The sequence below is a fragment of the Megalobrama amblycephala genome, linkage group LG1 (assembly GCF_018812025.1).
Source record: "Megalobrama amblycephala isolate DHTTF-2021 linkage group LG1, ASM1881202v1, whole genome shotgun sequence".
In the NCBI taxonomy this organism is placed as follows: domain Eukaryota; kingdom Metazoa; phylum Chordata; class Actinopteri; order Cypriniformes; family Xenocyprididae; genus Megalobrama; species Megalobrama amblycephala.
This window is the reverse complement of record NC_063044.1, coordinates 68,105,916-68,123,496: the sequence shown is the minus strand read 5'-3', so window position 1 is coordinate 68,123,496 and position 17,581 is coordinate 68,105,916. Positions and strand designations below refer to the sequence as shown.

At 35.8% G+C, this 17,581-nt stretch overlaps 1 protein-coding gene across 1 annotated transcript; it reads right to left on the bottom strand.

Annotated features, from left to right (window-relative positions):
* Positions 1 to 6,770: 6,770 nt before the first annotated feature.
* Positions 6,771 to 11,656, bottom strand: LOC125275173 (endonuclease domain-containing 1 protein-like). Its single transcript, XM_048201925.1, has 3 exons — positions 11,575 to 11,656; positions 7,661 to 7,989; positions 6,771 to 7,472 (listed from the first exon to the last, which is right to left on the bottom strand). Exons 1-3 carry the CDS (start codon positions 11,654 to 11,656, stop codon positions 6,894 to 6,896), a joined length of 990 nt encoding a protein of 329 aa, XP_048057882.1. The 3' UTR covers positions 6,771 to 6,893.
* Positions 11,657 to 17,581: the final 5,925 nt, after the last annotated feature.

The window sequence follows — 17,581 nt, the reverse complement described above, 5'->3', positions numbered from 1 at the left end:
AACACAACGCGAGTGGAGCTCTACTGTTTGAATGAAAGAGAGCGGGTAGCACCAAAAATGAAGAGAACTGCTGCCCAGCCGACTATATTAAACTTCTGTTCAAAGAGGACGTTAAAAAGAATAAAGCATGTACTGAGAAGGAGGTATGAAAACATTGTAATAGCTAAGTACACTCCACATATATTTTAGCTAGCTAATCCATTGCAATTTAGCCATAACTATCAGTGTAACTGTAACCAGTTACCAAAACAGCCATCTATTTTGTTACTTCATTTTTCAATAGCGTCTTATCAATGACAAAAGTATTCAAATCGGTGTTTGTTTTCTTCCTTAATCTGACTTTTGAACGATTTAAGTAGCTCACTCATTAAAACGTCGAATCGCTGCCACCTACTGGCGGTTTCAATATATAACATAATTTATTTCTTTTTAGAATCACTCCGTTGTATTAGAATTTGATGAATGGTTATACATAAATTCCATAAAGTTATGATAGATAGATAGATAGATAGATAGATAGATAGATAGAGAGATAGATAGATAGAGAAGAAATAAATTATCCAATAACGCTACACATAAAACAGATTTTTGAAAAAAAATAAAAATAAATAAATAACAGGCAGCATACCAACGCTCAACCCCCCCAATGTTGAAACCAAATCTACGCCCTTGGGTGGATTATACAAAATTTGTGTATACGCTTGCCAGCCATCTGGCCAAACTCCCATAGTATTTAGGTGTCAGACGTAAGATATGAGACGTTAGATGTCACGGTCGCTCAAAGTGTGCGGCGATGGTTGCGGCGACGGCGACGTAGTTGAAAAAGTATATTTTTTACTTTGCATCAAAATAACGTACGTGTGGATAATCTATATTAATTTATTGTGGCGGCGACACTTCTCAGACGTTAGACGTTTGCTCACTATAAAAAAAATATACTTTCTCAACTAGGGTAGACCAGGTACAGTTGGTACACTTTTTGCTTTCACCGTTACCACACCAAAATTATGGGACTGAAAAGAAGTGAAACGAAGTGATTTTTCATATGACATTTCTTTTACTTGTCTACTAAAATATTATTATTAATTAACATCCATAAGTAGGTCATATTTTTCACAATTAGCTCATAAACACAAGAAGCTTTTTTGTTCCAACTGTACCCATGTCGAAAACAGTCAGGTACAGTTGAAACACCCATCCGTAATGCTGTAAAGCTGCCTAACCAATTCACTACAAATGTAAAATACCTTTAAAAATGAGAAATTAACAGTTTTTATTTTCATTTAGTATTTTATTTTATTATTTTGTTTAGTTAAAAGTAGTCCATTTGTAAAACATTGTGCAGTAATGGCAAACAGTGATACAATATTTAATTTTAGGCCATACATTTAATATTAACAGTTGAAAAGTTGAGTAACAGTAAAAAACATTGAACAATTGCAAACAGCAATAATAAAACAAATGAAATCTATTAATTTTAATAGATTAAGATCTTAATAGAACTTACATCGTGCAACTAAACTGCATGGGCCGCAATAGGATTCTATGGTGTGGGTATGTGTCTCAACTGTACCCCGCTGACCACCTCGAACATTTCTCTAGATTTTACGATGACCTTGTATGACACAAAGTCATGCAATATGTCAGTGTTTAGAGCACAAAATAAGGTTTACGAAAATGTAAGTTAACTTTAACAGTCATGTAAGGATGAGAAGCTATTCAATGTGGAAGCGACATGGTGAAGTGAAAAAATTACCTTAGAAAAAAACTTTCGCCGATATCTTCGGACTGGAGAAGCGCATGTACTTCAAATTTCACACGATTGAAGAGGGCGCTAATATGCATGTGCTACGAAAATTTCACAGATCAGACTTGTTGCGAACGCAAGTTATTTAAGGTGTTTCAACTGTACCCTATAACCAACTGTACCTGGTCACTTCGCCACCGTGCACTTTGAGCGCAGCTCCGACACGTGGCCGTGACATCTAACATTTCATATCTTACATCTGACGCCTGAATACTATGGGATTTTGGCCAGACAGCTGGCGAGCGTATACACGTAAGTTCTCCTCTCAGTTTGCTTAGCAGTCATCAAATTTTGTATAATCCACCCCCTAATAGACATTCGGATAGACGTTCGGTTTGACTTTCGCTCGGCCGGTCAGTCGGTCGGTCGTTCGGATGCTTGATTTTGGCACGGAGTCCGCGGCATAGCTCAACTACACCACCGCCATCGCTGCCGCGCACTTTGAGTGCAGTTCCGTTCGTTTCGTTCCATTGACTTCCATTCAAACGCATGCGAATGCATCAGACTGGAAACGCAAGCTTGTGCAAAAAAATTCACATTTCGTTGTGTTCCAGAGATCATGTTTGATGAACTCTGACCTGCGAATTTGCATCACATAAAGACGTGTGAGCAGTAGAAGATCGATTTGTCACGGCATGACCTCTTGTCTGAATTAAAATAATTATATTTCAACATTCAACAGTATTCAACAGTAAAGTTGAGTTCTATATTCTAACTTATTCTAAGTTCTATATTTTTAGATTTTGAATGTATTACTTTGTTATATGTTGAATTCATGTGTATAAATTTTCACACATTCAAAGTCCAGTGTGACCACAGCTTTAGTTCTTCTCTCAGTTTGATTAGCAATCATAAAATTTTGTATAATCCGCCCCCCATAGGATGCAACCGATCGGCGAGAGTATAGCCACGTGCGGACACTTTCTGCTTCTCGTATTGACGCTCGTGCTGCGTTTGCATACTTTATCACAGCTGACATGAAATAAATGCATTATTTAACTTATACACTGATGTTTCAGAGACATGTTCATTCACTACTTCATGAAATGCTTACAGAGTCTGTTTTTACAATAATAAAGTTCAACATAAGCATATATTATTTAAATACCAATGTAGTGGGGTCTAAGTTTTTTATCAGTTTTATTTTGATAAACATGACACAATATAACATGGCGACTGCATGAAAAGAGCTTTAACTGTTATAAAAGTACAGATTTGTGAGCTCTAGTGGAACTGAAGGGGTGACAGTAAACACAAATCATTGTCAGTGAATCTGGCCATTTGTGAAACAGCTGTGTCGTCATCAGAACTCATACAGCTCCTCTTGAGAAACTGCACTGGTGCCTTTCTGAAAAATTATACTCTATCTGTAGAAACAGATCCCTTTCCTGAACCTGTTAACACGCCTATTGGTCAAATATGTTTCACTGGGGAAAAGAAAAAAGAGGAAGAACTTTATTCCTTGAGAACAGTGTCTCTGCCCCTCCTGCAGTCTCATACTGGAACAACCTTTTTGACCATTTAAATTGAAAAAATATATGGTCCATGAAACAAAGATTTTTCCTCACTAACAAAATAAAATAAATAACTTTTAAATTACTCCATAATATTTACCCCGTCAAACATTTTCTTAAGAAAAAAATTGGATCAGATTTTGACACTAAATGCTCCTTTTGTCAGAATGATACTGAAACAATTTGTTTTGGTCGTGTAACTTTTCAGCTCTGCAAAGATGTTAGTTCTGTTATTTCAAGTAGTTGTTTCAATGAATCCTAAATATGTTATTTTTGGTTTCTTTGCAGTGGATTCAAATGCCTGCTTTATAATAAACCTAATTCTCTTCCTATTTAGATTTTATATTCATAAATGTAAATTTTCTAACTGTAAACCTATTTTTGTAGTATTCTTTCAAGAGATAAAACATTTTTTACTTACAATTTACAATAGAAATGGGGCAATGCACTTAAGACCTGTGACCTGTCTGTCCAAAGACTCGGGAATTCTATGGGTATGGGCAGATTTAATTTAGACCTAAACGGGAACCTTTGATTATCCAGAGTGGCTAAATAAGTATTCAGGTTTCCAATCTTCTGCCTGCAGGTGGCCCCACAGCACTATAAGGTACAGTTCTTCTGCACAGCTCAATCTCTGGACTTCTCACATTGACAGCATTTGAGGCAGGCTTCTTGGGTCTGTCGTCCAGTTATTTCGTGTCCTTGTTAGAGTGTCTGACTCCCATGCAGAAGGGCACGGGTTTGCATCCCACTTGGAGCGGGCAGGTGTGAACTGGAGGAGCTACATATGTCTCAGGAATAAAATCATGAGTTGGGCTTTTCTGCTGGCACAGGAGAAAACAGAAAAACATCAATATATTGACTGTATTTAAACTTATTGATTATCACTGCAGTTTCTCCTTACTACTTCTGGTCATCTGTGAAAACAAATTATTCATTAGATCAAATTATTCATAAAGGTGGTTCTTTTCAAATGAGTCAGTTTCAACTCTCTTAATAGTCTTTGCCATTTTGGTGTCCACTTTGGTAATCCCTTCCACTGGGCGTACGCATTTCTTTCATTCTCTTTTTTATAATTTACTTAATTTACTCCTTTAATTACAATTTATTAACTGCTGATATAACTTCTTCTAATTCTAATTGTCATTTATATTATGTTTTGATTCATAGTTCAAGTTGATTTCTTTTACCTTTATTTATTGGCCTGTAATTTCTTTTTATAATGTATCTTTTATTCTTACATTTACTTTACTCTCCTATATCATTAATCATTAAATATACTTTACTAAAGAACTTTATATATAGAAAGATGGTGCACTCGTGGAGCCCCGCACATGACAAGCAAGAAAAAATAAAATCATGCACACGATTTACTTTACATTTATATCTATTTTAAATATACTTTACTAAGATTTACTATTTCCTTTCCTCGATTTATAAATCATGTGCATGATTTATAAATCGAGGGAACGAAATAGTAAATTGTGTGCACGTTTTAGTAAATCAAAGGAACAAATTAGTAAATCGTGCGCACGATTTAGTCTACTATTTTTTTCCCTGCATGTCCTGCATGTCATGTCCGGGGCTCCATACACTCACATTATGAATAGGAGTAAGTTCAATGCGCAATATGGCTTCTCTCTTGTCGGTAGTTGCTGAAAGCAAATTAAAACATCAGTAACAAACAAGGACCCGCCCATGTCACATTCACAAAAAAATGTTAACATCATCTCAGGAAAGGTATGATGACATATTCATCACTCAAAAAAGTTTTTATGAAATTAGTTTTTGGTAAATCGATAAAATGTCTGTGTTGCCATATGGCAACACTGCCCAATAATGGAATGGCATTATTATAATAGTTTAGATAGCTAGAAAAGGCCAGCTGCAGTCTGTTAAGCTATAACAATAAAAACATTAATGCTAGTGATATAATGTTGATTAGTCGTATGTTAAGGACCGCCATGGCATTTATATTATGGATTAAATCAACATCGGAGACCTGCCACCACAGCCAGTATACTGACCCAGACCAACCACTGGCCTACCATAGTGTCTCAAAAAGGCAGGTGCAAGTGGATGTAAGTGTATTGTTGTGTAAATGTGATGTGTACATGTTCATTTAACTTGTTAAATGAACAATGTGAGTTACATTCTAGACAGAGTTTTGTTAATATTGTTTTTTCCCCCCTTTATTTCGCCAAAGAAAATTTCAAAATGATGAACAGCAGAACAGAGCCCGTGCAACAGACAGAAATGTTTTTATTATTCTGACTGAATCCACGTTTAGAACAAATGAATCCGAGCTTCGTTCCTGAATGACTCAGTCATTTGAACAAATCGGTTGACTCACTCACTCATTAAGACAGTGACTTGCTGTCACCTACTGGCGGTTTAGTTTAGTTTCATATTTTAGGTACATTTTAATTAAAAAGTTAAAATTAGAAAAATTTATTTAAATATTGAATTAAATTTATGTAGACAAATTGTAAATGCTGTGTAAGTATACTAATGCCACTTCTCATTCTCTGTCACCTCTGTATTGCAAAGATGGATTTAGTTGATAATGATTTAATTTGATTGGTAACAGCCATAATGTACAGGCTACTATGCTAGTATTAATTTTTATTTCTTCAGGTCTTAAAAAGCCTTAAATTTGACTTTAAAAAATGTGCAGCAACCCTGAAAGAGAAAAACTAAATAAACAAAGTAAAAATATTTAGACTGATAATTTCCCCCCCAAGGATTCTATAAATATCGCGATATATCGATATCGTGATATTTTTTGGGCACAATAACCGTGGTGTGAAAAATCTAATATCGTGACATCCCTAAAATGTATATATAATTTTAAAATAATATGGCTTGCTGCATTAATGGTCGAAACTTGAGACGTCTCTGTACGTACGTGGAAGATAAACAGAACACATGGTGTTGGGTTGATCGTGGCATTGGTTAAATTTTTGTTCCTGAGATCTACAAGTTATAAAAGTAAAACTGCTACATTTCGAAAAAAAAAAAAAAAACTTTGGACATGGGCTCATTTGTTTGTGAGATATATAATCATATACAGTTTTACAACATAAACACAGCTCAGGTTGCATCATTTCTTGAAGAACAATGATGGAGAGCAGATCATTCAGAAGAAATGTGATGGGAAACATAGGGCTTAAGAAAACTTTCCGTTGCCTGAGGGAAACACTGTGCTGTAGAGGGTTAAGGTTAACAAGGATAAAGCTTGAACAAAACATCATCCAGTCAATATTTCTCAGAAACATGAATATGTTCTCTAAGATATTTTATGGTGTTTTTTCTGGCTTTTTTTCCCCCTTTTCCAATGAAATAAGAAATAATGCTGTTGTGACAACCAATACTAGTGACCTTAATGCGCTTGTGTCATGTTCAGTAGATAAATAAAACTACAAAGACTTAAAAGAGTATAAGCATTTATTCTGAAAGCCTTTATTTGTCTTGCATTACATCAAAGTCGAAGAAATAACAGGGTCAGAAATCTTTCACCATTATACTTTCATGCCACCTTCACATTTAGACAAGCTTATTTAAGAAAGATTTTAGAGTTCATCTTCAGGACTGGATGATTTCTTTAGTGTGAAATAATTGTAACAGTCTTCACTGAAGAGTGAGGATTGTTTATATTTATTCCACAGAAACTCCTCTAATTGCTTCAGGGTTTTTTCAGCGATTACTGGGTTTGGTTTTTTCTCACTTTTGTTTTCAGCCCAGTGAGCCTTGGATTCCCATGCTTTAGTTTTAGTATTAAAGCAGCAGAAGACGGTCCACATGTGTGAAGGAATGTCAACTCTGTCATTCAAGAGTGTGTTACCAGGCAGAGCTCCTGTTAGCACATACGCCAAGATATTATTAGGGTTTTTTTTGTCACGGCAGTTAGAATCCATGGACTTTCTAACTTTTTGCTCCATATCTCTCCAACTACCACTATTAAAGCTTTTCTTCTGTGGCACAGTATTGGTCAGTGTGTATGTAGATTTGGCATTGATTTTATCAGCTGCGTGGCCGTTGGGAAATAAGTGACCACGTTCCAGTTCGTCCGGTATTTCCTGGTCCCAGTAGTCTCCGCCTGTAGCCTGATTGGTTCCTGGTTCAGACATTTTGCCATCTAAAGGCTCAAGCTACAGAAGAGATGATGGACAAAGAGAAGGAGATGTACAGTCATTAAAACTCTTTACTTAGAAAAAATATGAAATGAAATTTATTTTTAGTAGAAAAATAAAATCAGATAAAGCTTAGATAATAATGAATAAATTTGATAATAATTAGGTTTCAAATATAACTAACAATCCACCATGAGAAACATTACCTGTGGCTCCATCATCCATGGAATATGTGGTTTTTCATCATAATGCCCAGTATATTTGTAAGCTGAGAAAATAGGAATCCTCTTCACTGTGTCATAGAGAGTTGCAAATCTGTATTTGTTGTCATATTTTTGACAGATTAGTTTGTAGCGGTTATTATCCTGCGAGGCTGAATTCTTCAGAACACCTTCAATCTCTGGAGGCTGATCTTCAAAAAAAAAATTGCTGCATGTGCTGAATTTTTTAACAACTTCAGTCATGATGAACGGAAAGCCCAACACCAGCAACACGGAGATAATGACAAACAGACGCATCTTCACCTGAACTGATTCTCAAACCAAAAGTAAAGCTGAAGTGGTAGAAATGTTGATGCAGTTCCACAGAAATGTCAAGCCTTAATGATCATAGCTTTCCCTTGTATGCATTTAAATAGTGTTGCAGTAGAGACCACACCCACACACACTCATTACTATGAACTCAACTCCCACCAAGTTTATAAGAAAACGCCAAAATTAGCAGTGCACACCTTTTTCATTAAACAACTAAACACAAACTTGAATTCACAATAACCAGACAATAATGTAAATGACAGAACTGCTTAAAAACAGATTTAAGTTAATGTTACTTTGTGCTATTACACCAATCCCTGAATTAAAATTGAATCAGTGGCTTTACATATAGTGTATGCCCCTCAATGAAAATTTCTGGAAAATATCTTAATCCAAAGCTATTTATTTTTCAGAGATTTTTATTGGCACAACATTTTACTGTGAAAAAAGATGACAAAAAAAAAAAAAAAAAATGCATAACGCCTTCCTCTGGTGTTCCAAATAAATTAACATGAACATCTCCCTTCTGTCACACCCTGTCTGTTCTCTGTGGTTCAGTATCAGAAAGAGCTGTTTGCACACACAAGGAATTTACCTTGCTACTGAAGCTTTTAGTGCACACATACAAATACAACAAGAAGAATCATAAAATATAAGAATAAATAAAATGAATATGAAAGTATAAGGACACAGTTAGGCTTAGTCATAATAAACATATTTACAGATTATGAACCTATTTACAGTATTGTGAATAATATGATTAAATATCAAATGAGTTAACAAAGATATTGCACTAAACAGTGGGAGTGTTGCATCTGCAGGTATATGGCATTAGGTGGCATTTAACTGTTCAAGAGGGAAATAGCCTGTGGGAAGAAGCTACTCCTGTGTCCAGATGTTCCAGTGCCCAGTGTTCTGAATCCTGTCCAGACAGCAACAGTTCAAACAGGTTGTGGCCGTCTGTGATGATTTTACCTGCATTGTTTCCCAGCAACAATTTCTCATGATCTGAAATGTGATTGTCCCATTTCAGGTCCCGAGAGATGAAAAATAATCAATAGATGCAGGAAATCATCTGATTTTTGTTAAACAGTTATAATTACTTTGAAAAAAAAAATTGCCTTTTAGTTTTGTTAAAACTACAACTATTGTTATATACATAATATGCATTTAATATTGTCTGATGTTGAAGGTCTGGAATCAATGGGAACTTTAAATCTATATAGGTCAGTATATTATGAAGCAGTTCTTACTAACTTACCAAGTTTCAAGTTTAATTTATTTCTAGAGCACATTTAAAAACAACAGACCAAAGTGCTGTACATAAAGGGTCATAAAACAAACAACAACAAAATGGAACTTTATAAAGTATTGTACATTACAAATCAGAAAAACAAACAACAAAAAGAGAAGAACCACAGCTCTCAGACTGAATTAAATGCCAAAGAATAAAGTTATATTTTAAGATTAGTTTTGAAAGCAGACAGTGTTGGGACCATCGTCAGACAATGGTAATGAATTTCACAGTTTAGGGGCAGCTACTGCAAAGGCATCATCTCTCCTGTGCTTCAGTCTTAAGGATGGCCAGACCTCAGAGACCTTGAGGGGACGTGGAGTTGTATGAGGTCAGAAAGGTAAGTTGGGTCTAGGCCATTTAAGGATTTATAAGGAAGCATTAAAACCTTTAAAAACTGTTTAAGTGTTCGTGTTAAATGTCAAGCTGCAGCATTCTGCACTAACTGCACGCGTGAGAGAGAGGCCTGGTTGACAACAACATTACAGTAGTCTAAATGAGATGAAATAAAAACACGTATAAACATGTAAAAGGACTCTTGCTTCACCCATGAACAGGCTTCTTGAGAAAAAGCTCTGAAACTCCTCAAGGCAGTTTCTCGTTTTACCGGAGATGAGTTTCGGAGCTTTTTCTTAAGAAGTCCGTTCAGGGGTGAAGCAAGAATTATTGTACACTTTGGCTGATTGTCAGTAATTCTCATGTCAATATAAGTGAGAGTCAAATTTTCATTGGCTTTTTTAACAGATGATGATGATGTTTCTTATTTTTTTAAGTTATATTTAAGAAAAAAATGTCTGCTAAAGTAAATCTGGCTTTTTCTGAAACAGTAATTTCTTAATCTCAATCCATCTTCTGCATAGGTGAAAAGGACATATATATTTAAATTGTGCCTTTTTAGACACACTTAACATATTAAAATTATACTATACTAATTGCATATTAAATGTATTATTTTGAATCAACTTTAAGTATAATAAGTGTACTTCAAAATGAACTTAACAATTTTAAGCTATTTGCAATATATTAAATATTTTGAAATTGTGTTAAAATGGACCCATTTTCAGTACTGAAAGAGTTGGATTCGGGGATCCACTGCTGCTTCTATATATATATATATATATATATACATATATATATATATATATATATATATATATATATATACATATATACATATATATAGGGTTTGACATTAACTTTTTTGCTCACAAGCCACTGTGGCTAGTGGTTTTCCAAAGTTACTAGCCATTCGGCATTTTCACTGGCCACAATTTTATATGTTTAAAGTTGACTTTGGCATGCTTAAATTACTTGATTTTGAGTCATTTTACTTTATTTAGAAGAGTTAAAACCCTTTCAAACTTTAAAATGCAGATTGACCACCAAAATCAAGACTACATTTTATATCAGCTGGTATGTACAGGTGGGCAATATGAGCACAGGCTAATATGAGAAATTTTTGTTAGGCTATATAAAAGAACAAAGAAGCAAATTAGCAAATTACAAAAACAATAGGAAATTTAAAAAACAAACAAACAAACAAACAAAAAAACAGATGCTGTAGGTTTATGATTAAGATTAATGACAGACATGTTTTTAATTGTGTTGTAAAGGCTCCTTTTTTATTTTGACATTGCACTTCATCTTCCAGCAGAGCAGTGCGTAAATTAATCTGCTGTTGCCTGCTGAACCAAAGAGCTTCGAACCCAAGAGGCGACACTTTGATACTTTTTGGGTATGGGGTGAAAATACTAACTGGACCATAAAATCCTACACATCTTACGCACCCAAAATCGGCGAATTTCGCTGCTAAATCAGAAGCGCAATAGAACAGTTTTTTAAATTAAGTCACCAGTAAATCGTATGGGTCCTACAGTAAATGTTGTATTGTCTTATACATGTTTTATTTTACCAGTTGTGGAATCCAACCAGCGTCAGACGTAAGATATGAGACGTTAGATGTCACGGTCATGTGTTGGAGCTGCGCTCAAAGTGTGTGGCAGTGATGGTTGCGGTGATGGCGACGTAGTTGAAAAAGTATATTTTTTACTTTGCATCAAAATAACGTACGTGTGGATAAATGTCTGGATAACGTACATGTGGATAATCTATATTAATTTATTGTGGTGGCGAGGTACTTCTCAACAGCGTTGGTGTCACAAGTCTGTGGTGGCGACGTACCCCTTCTCTCACGACTGCCTCTTTCGGTAGGTTAGCTGTGGCACGATTTGCTCACCATAAACAATATACTTTCAACTACTTCGCCACCGTGCACTTTGAGCGCAGCTCCGACCTGTGACCGTGACATCTAACGTCTCATATCTTACATCTGACGCCTGAATACTATGGGATTTGGCCAGAAGGCTGGCGAGCATATACACGTAAAGGTGCGGTCACACTGCACTTTTCGTTCCATTGACTTCCATTTAAACGCATGCGAATGCATCAGACTGGAAATGCAAGCTTGTGCAAAAAAATTCACATTTCGTTGTGTTCCAGAGATCATGTTTGATGAACTCTGACCTGCGAATTATTTAAATACCAATGTAGTGGGGTCTAAGTTTTTTATCAGTTTTATTTTGATAAACATGACACAATATAGCATGGCGACTACAAGAAAAGAGCTGTTATAAAAATAGAGATGTGAGCTTTAGTGGAACTGAAGGGGTGACAGTAAACACAAATCATTGTCAGTGAATCTGGCCATTTGTGAAACAGCTGTGTCGTCATCAGAACTCATACAGCTCCTCTTGAGAAACTGCACTGGTGCTTTTCTCAAAAAATATACTCCATCAATAGAAACAGATCCCTTTCCTGAACCTGTTAACACGCCTATTGGTCAAATATGTTTCACTGGGGAAAAGAAAAAAGAGGAAGAACTTTATTAACAGTGTCTCTGCCCCTCCTGCAGTCTCATATTGGAACAACCTTTTTGATCATTTAAATTGAAAAAATATATGGTCCATGAAACAAAGATTTTTCCTCACTAACAAAATAAAATAACTTTTAAATTACTCCATAATATTTTCCCTGTCAAACATTTTCTTAAGAAAAAAATTGGATCAGATTTTGACACTAAATGCTCCTTTTGTCAGAATGATACTGAAACAATTTGTTTTGGTCGTGTAACTTTTGTAGTATTCTTTCAAGAGATAAAACATTTTTTTACTTACAATTTACAATGGAAATGGGGCAATGCACTTAAGACCTGTGACCTGTCTGTCCAAAGACTCGGGAATTCTATGAGTATGGACAGGTTTAATTTAGACCTAAACGGAAACCTTTGATTATCCAGAGTGGCTAAATAAGTATTCAGGTTTCCTATCTTCTGCCTGCAGGTGGCCCCATAGCAATATAAGGTACAGTTCTTCTGCACAGCTCAATCTCTGGACTTCTCACATTGACAGCATTTGAGGCAGGCTTCTTGGGTCTGTTGTCCAGTTATGTTGTGTCCTTGTTGGAGCGTCCGATTCCCATGCGGAAGGGCACGGGTTTGCATCCCACTTGGCGCGGGCAGGTGTGAACTGGAGGGGCTACATATGTCTCAGGAATAAAATCATGAGTTGGGCTTTTCTTCTGGCACTGGAGAAAACAGAAAAAAACATCAATATATTGACTGCTATCAATATATTATCACTACAGTTTCTCTTTACTACTTCTGGTCATCTATGAAAACAAATTATTCATTAGATCAAATTAAAGCTGGTTCTTTTCAAATGAGTCCGTTTCAACTCTCTTAATAGTCTTTGCCATTTTGGTGTCCACTTTGGTAATCCCTTCCACTGGGCATACGCATTTCTTTTATTCTCTTTTTATAATTCAATTAATTTACTCCTTTAATTACAATTTATTAACTGCTGATATAACTTCTTCTAATTCTCATAATTATCATTTATAATATGTTTTGATTCATAGTTCATGTTGATTTCTTTTACCTTTATTTATTTATAACGTATCTTTTATTTTTACTTTTACTTTACACTCCTATATCATTAATCATTAAATATACTTCACTAAAGAATTTTATATATAGAAAGTGTATATTACACTCATGGACCCCGCACATGACATGCAAGAAAAAAAAAAAAAAATACAAAATCATGCGCATGATTTAGTAAATCGAGGGAACAAATAAGTAAATTGTGCGCATGATTTATCCTACTATTTTTTCCCTGCATGTAATGTCCGGGGCTCCATACACTCGCATTATGATAAGGAGTAGGTGCAATGCGCAATATGGTGGAATAAGTCCCGCCTTCTAAAAGAGCCAATCTACGATTGGTAAAGTCATCGCATCACTGCAGCTGCAGTTAGAAGCTCCAGTTTTCTATAGAAACAGTCAGATGTGCGCTTATGACTGCTTATGCACATTAGCTTGATCCAGCCTAAAAAACTAAATCCATGAGACAGATGTTGTTAGATTTCATTGGTGATTTAAAATATGAAATTTAATCACAGTTTTGGAGAATTTGATGTTTCCCCGAGAGGCATTTCAAAGCAGTAGCCCCTCACTGCAGAACACACAAGATCCAATATATATATATATATATATATATATATATATATATATATATATACACACTCACCTAAAGGATTATCAGGAACACCTGTTCAATTATCTCATTAATGCAATTATCTAATCAACCAATCACATGGCAGTTGCTTCAATGCATTTAGGGTTTGGTCCTGGTCAAGACAATCTCCTGAACTCCAAACTGAATGTCAGAATGGGAAAGAAAGGTGATTTAAGCAATTTTGAGCGTGGCATGGTTGTTGGTGCCAGATGGGCCGGTCTGAGTATTTCACAATCTGCTCAGTTACTGGGATTTTCACGCACAACCATTTCTAGGGTTTACAAAGAATGGTGTGAAAAGGGAAAAACATCCAGTATGCGGCAGTCCTGTGGGCGAAAATGCCTTGTTGATGCTAGAGGTCAGAGGAGAATGGGCCGACTGATTCAAGCTGATAGAAGAGCAACTTTGACTGAAATAACCACTCGTTACAACCGAGGTATGCAGCAAAGCATTTGTGAAGCCACAACACGCACAACCTTGAGGTGGATGGGCTACAACAGCATCAACAATATATCAATATTTCATTGATTTAATACTTTTTGGACAAAAAGTACTGTTTCTCACGATCGCTAATTCATTAAAAAGGTATGAAGTCCCGTTTCATTTTTCATGTTATTTGCACACCTGACACAAATTACAATTACTGGTGCTGGAGCATCTATATTATAAAAAGACACCATATTGACAGTAAACATTTAGAACTTTCAAATTATAAAACAAGTTATCTTTATTAATATTTTAGATAGTAGCTAAGATAGACAGATAGCTCCTTTGCCTGCTAACATGATCACGTCGAGGTGTGCCCATTTTCAGTTATCCAGTAGTGACGAGCAGTGACGCGCAGCTAAGATGGCAGCGGCCTCATTTTCACTTCAAAAATGCTCTTCAGAAATCTACGGGTGACGTCACGGACACTACGTCTATATTTTTTTTACAGTCGGTCCTAACCAGACGTGATGCAATAAGATTCCAACAATGAGCAATTTGACTGTCCACACTAGATGTGACGAGACAATGAGAAGCAATAAAATCAAAACCACAGCCAATCAGAAGAGAGTGTGGGCGGGCTCTCTCAGCAAGAGCACAGCAGACACAATGAAATGGGCATGTATTCATAAATTCATATTCATAAATATTACACCATTTAAAAATTGTTTAAAGTACATATGGAGTGACTGAACCAATCTCGGTCATAGAAAACACTTGTTTGTTCGCATTGAGTTGACAGTTTGAACGTTCTTGTGCCCATTTATTTTTTTTCAAGATCTGAGGTGAATTATAGCCAGTGTTGTTTATTACAGCTAAAAAGGAACACAGATTGATATTTCCTTTTGACAGTAAAGCACATAAACAGTACCTGATATTATCATTGTCATGCTTTGTGTTACTGTTTTTAGGACATGCTGTATGGCTAGGGCCTGGACATATCAAGTCAAGTCACCTTCATTAATACAGCGCTTTTACAATACATATTGTTTCAAAGCAGCTTCACAGCAATAACAGGAAATTAATGGAACAGAAATTGTTTTGGCTTTTTAGCAGCTCTAGAAAAAGTTATTGTCCAGCTAAAGGTTTTGATTGACTCAATTCCATTATAAAAATCATAAGTTATTAACTTTGGGGCCACTTACACAACACCATTTTTAACTAAAAACAGAAAACTTAATTTGTTCTGGCCATATATCAATTGAATTAAAGGGTTAGTTCACCCCAAAATTAAAATTCTCTCATTTATTAATCACCCTCAAGTTGTTCTACACCCGTAAGGCCTTCGTTCATCTTCAGAACACAAATTAAGATATTTTAGATTAAATCCGATGGCTCAGTGAGGCCTCTAATGTGAGCAATGACACTGAACATCTCAAGATCCAGAAAGGTACTCAACACATATTTAAAACAGTTCATGTGAGTTCAGTGGTTCATGAAACCCCCTCTTTTACCCTGGTCATTCACACCTCAAAGCTCAAAAAAAGCTTAAAATGGGTGTGTAAAGCTCTGGAAAAGTGGGAGTGTAGAGGGGGAGAAGAGGGGAGAGAACAACCAATGAAGCACAGACATAAAACACACTCATTATGCAGAATAATGAATATTAATATATGAGCATGGAGAAAATGACAACAAAATCCCAAGGGAGGGAGGAAAATGTAAAAGAATAATTAATAGGGCTAATAATAGGCTACTTTGATTACATTTACGAGCACTGCAGTCTCAAAATCAGTCTTTTGTCTATTAGAATGATCGTGTCATCGCGTTCAGATAGGCTACACCACTGTATCAGTGTCCAGTTTGCACATATAATTCATTTGAAGAAGACTTGATGAAATATGTGTGCATAACTACACCCTGCTGGTTAATGTTTTGTGCAGGAGAATGAGTGAAATAAAAACTTTAAACACGAATACTTTATGAGCTATGATCCACGTGGCTAGTGTTGTTAAACACAAAGCGAAACTCCGCGCTGAAACCGATCATATGCGCGCTCCGTGTCTATATCATAACAATCGTATTTTTCATGTGTTCGTATTCAAACTTCAGTTCTGACCGCATAAAAAACAAAACAACACTCATGTGCTGCTGTGCTGAGGGAAACGTACATACGGCTCGTGTTTCAACGCAGCTAGAGCAGGCAGAGGAGAATGAGCCGCAATTTTCAATGATGTGCAGCCTATACATATCTGTTCACAGCTCAAAAAATGTGTTCTGGGGTTTTGTGCACAAAAAAAAAAATAAATAAATAATGACTTTTCAACAATATCTAGTGATGGCCGATTTCAAAACACTGCTTCAAATTGTTTTCAAATCAGTAATTTGTGTGTCAAAATGCCAAACTGCTGAAATTACATGACTTTGGTGATCCGAACCACTGATTCAACACAAAAGATTCGAAGCAGTGTTTTGAAATCGACCATCACTAGATTATAAAGTTTTAGATTACATATTTATAAAACTGCTTATTGGATGTTGTATTTATTATCCCCCTCAGTCTCTAATTTCTCAAACTCATATCTCTACAGTCCTTTCTCAGCATCAAAAAGATTTGGCCTTACCTTCTGATTGTTTGGATTGAGAGCGTTGCACAATAATTGGAGATTTCAAGGGGGAACCCTGCCAAACTCAGTCAGGTTCAATGCTCAGGTATTGATAATAGGATATGTAAAAATAATTCATTCTGAGACTTACAGTTTTTTCTGATTGCTTAAGCACATTTTTTGTAACTATTGGCTATTTTTGCAAAACTCTACACACAAATAAGAAAACCTTTCACCCAATTATCAAAACATTGTAGTTCTCTTGCAAAAGCGAACACAGCTAGATTAACTCTTCACACCTTCGTAAAAATGGTGTTTTCGTATCAAACAGTAAACACAAGCCATCATCTACTAAGCACACAATGTGCCAACTACACACTGATGGTATGAATACAAAACACATCTGGCTTTTGCTTTCTCTGTGTACAGATGTCAATTTGAGGTCATACTTTTGTCATAGTGTCATGTAAACATACAAGGATCCAAACTTCAAGTATTGGTGTTTATTCACACTCATCAAAACAAAGACAAAGTCAGAACACAAAATAGTAATTTCACAAAAAAAAAGGAAAAAAAAAAAGACAATCAGCCTACATCATGTCGTCTTTCTGGGTCCGGTCACAAAATTTCGTCCACATCGCATGCGATATCCTCCAGTCCAAGGCACCGGGGAAAATATCTCCTTGAATGCCGTATC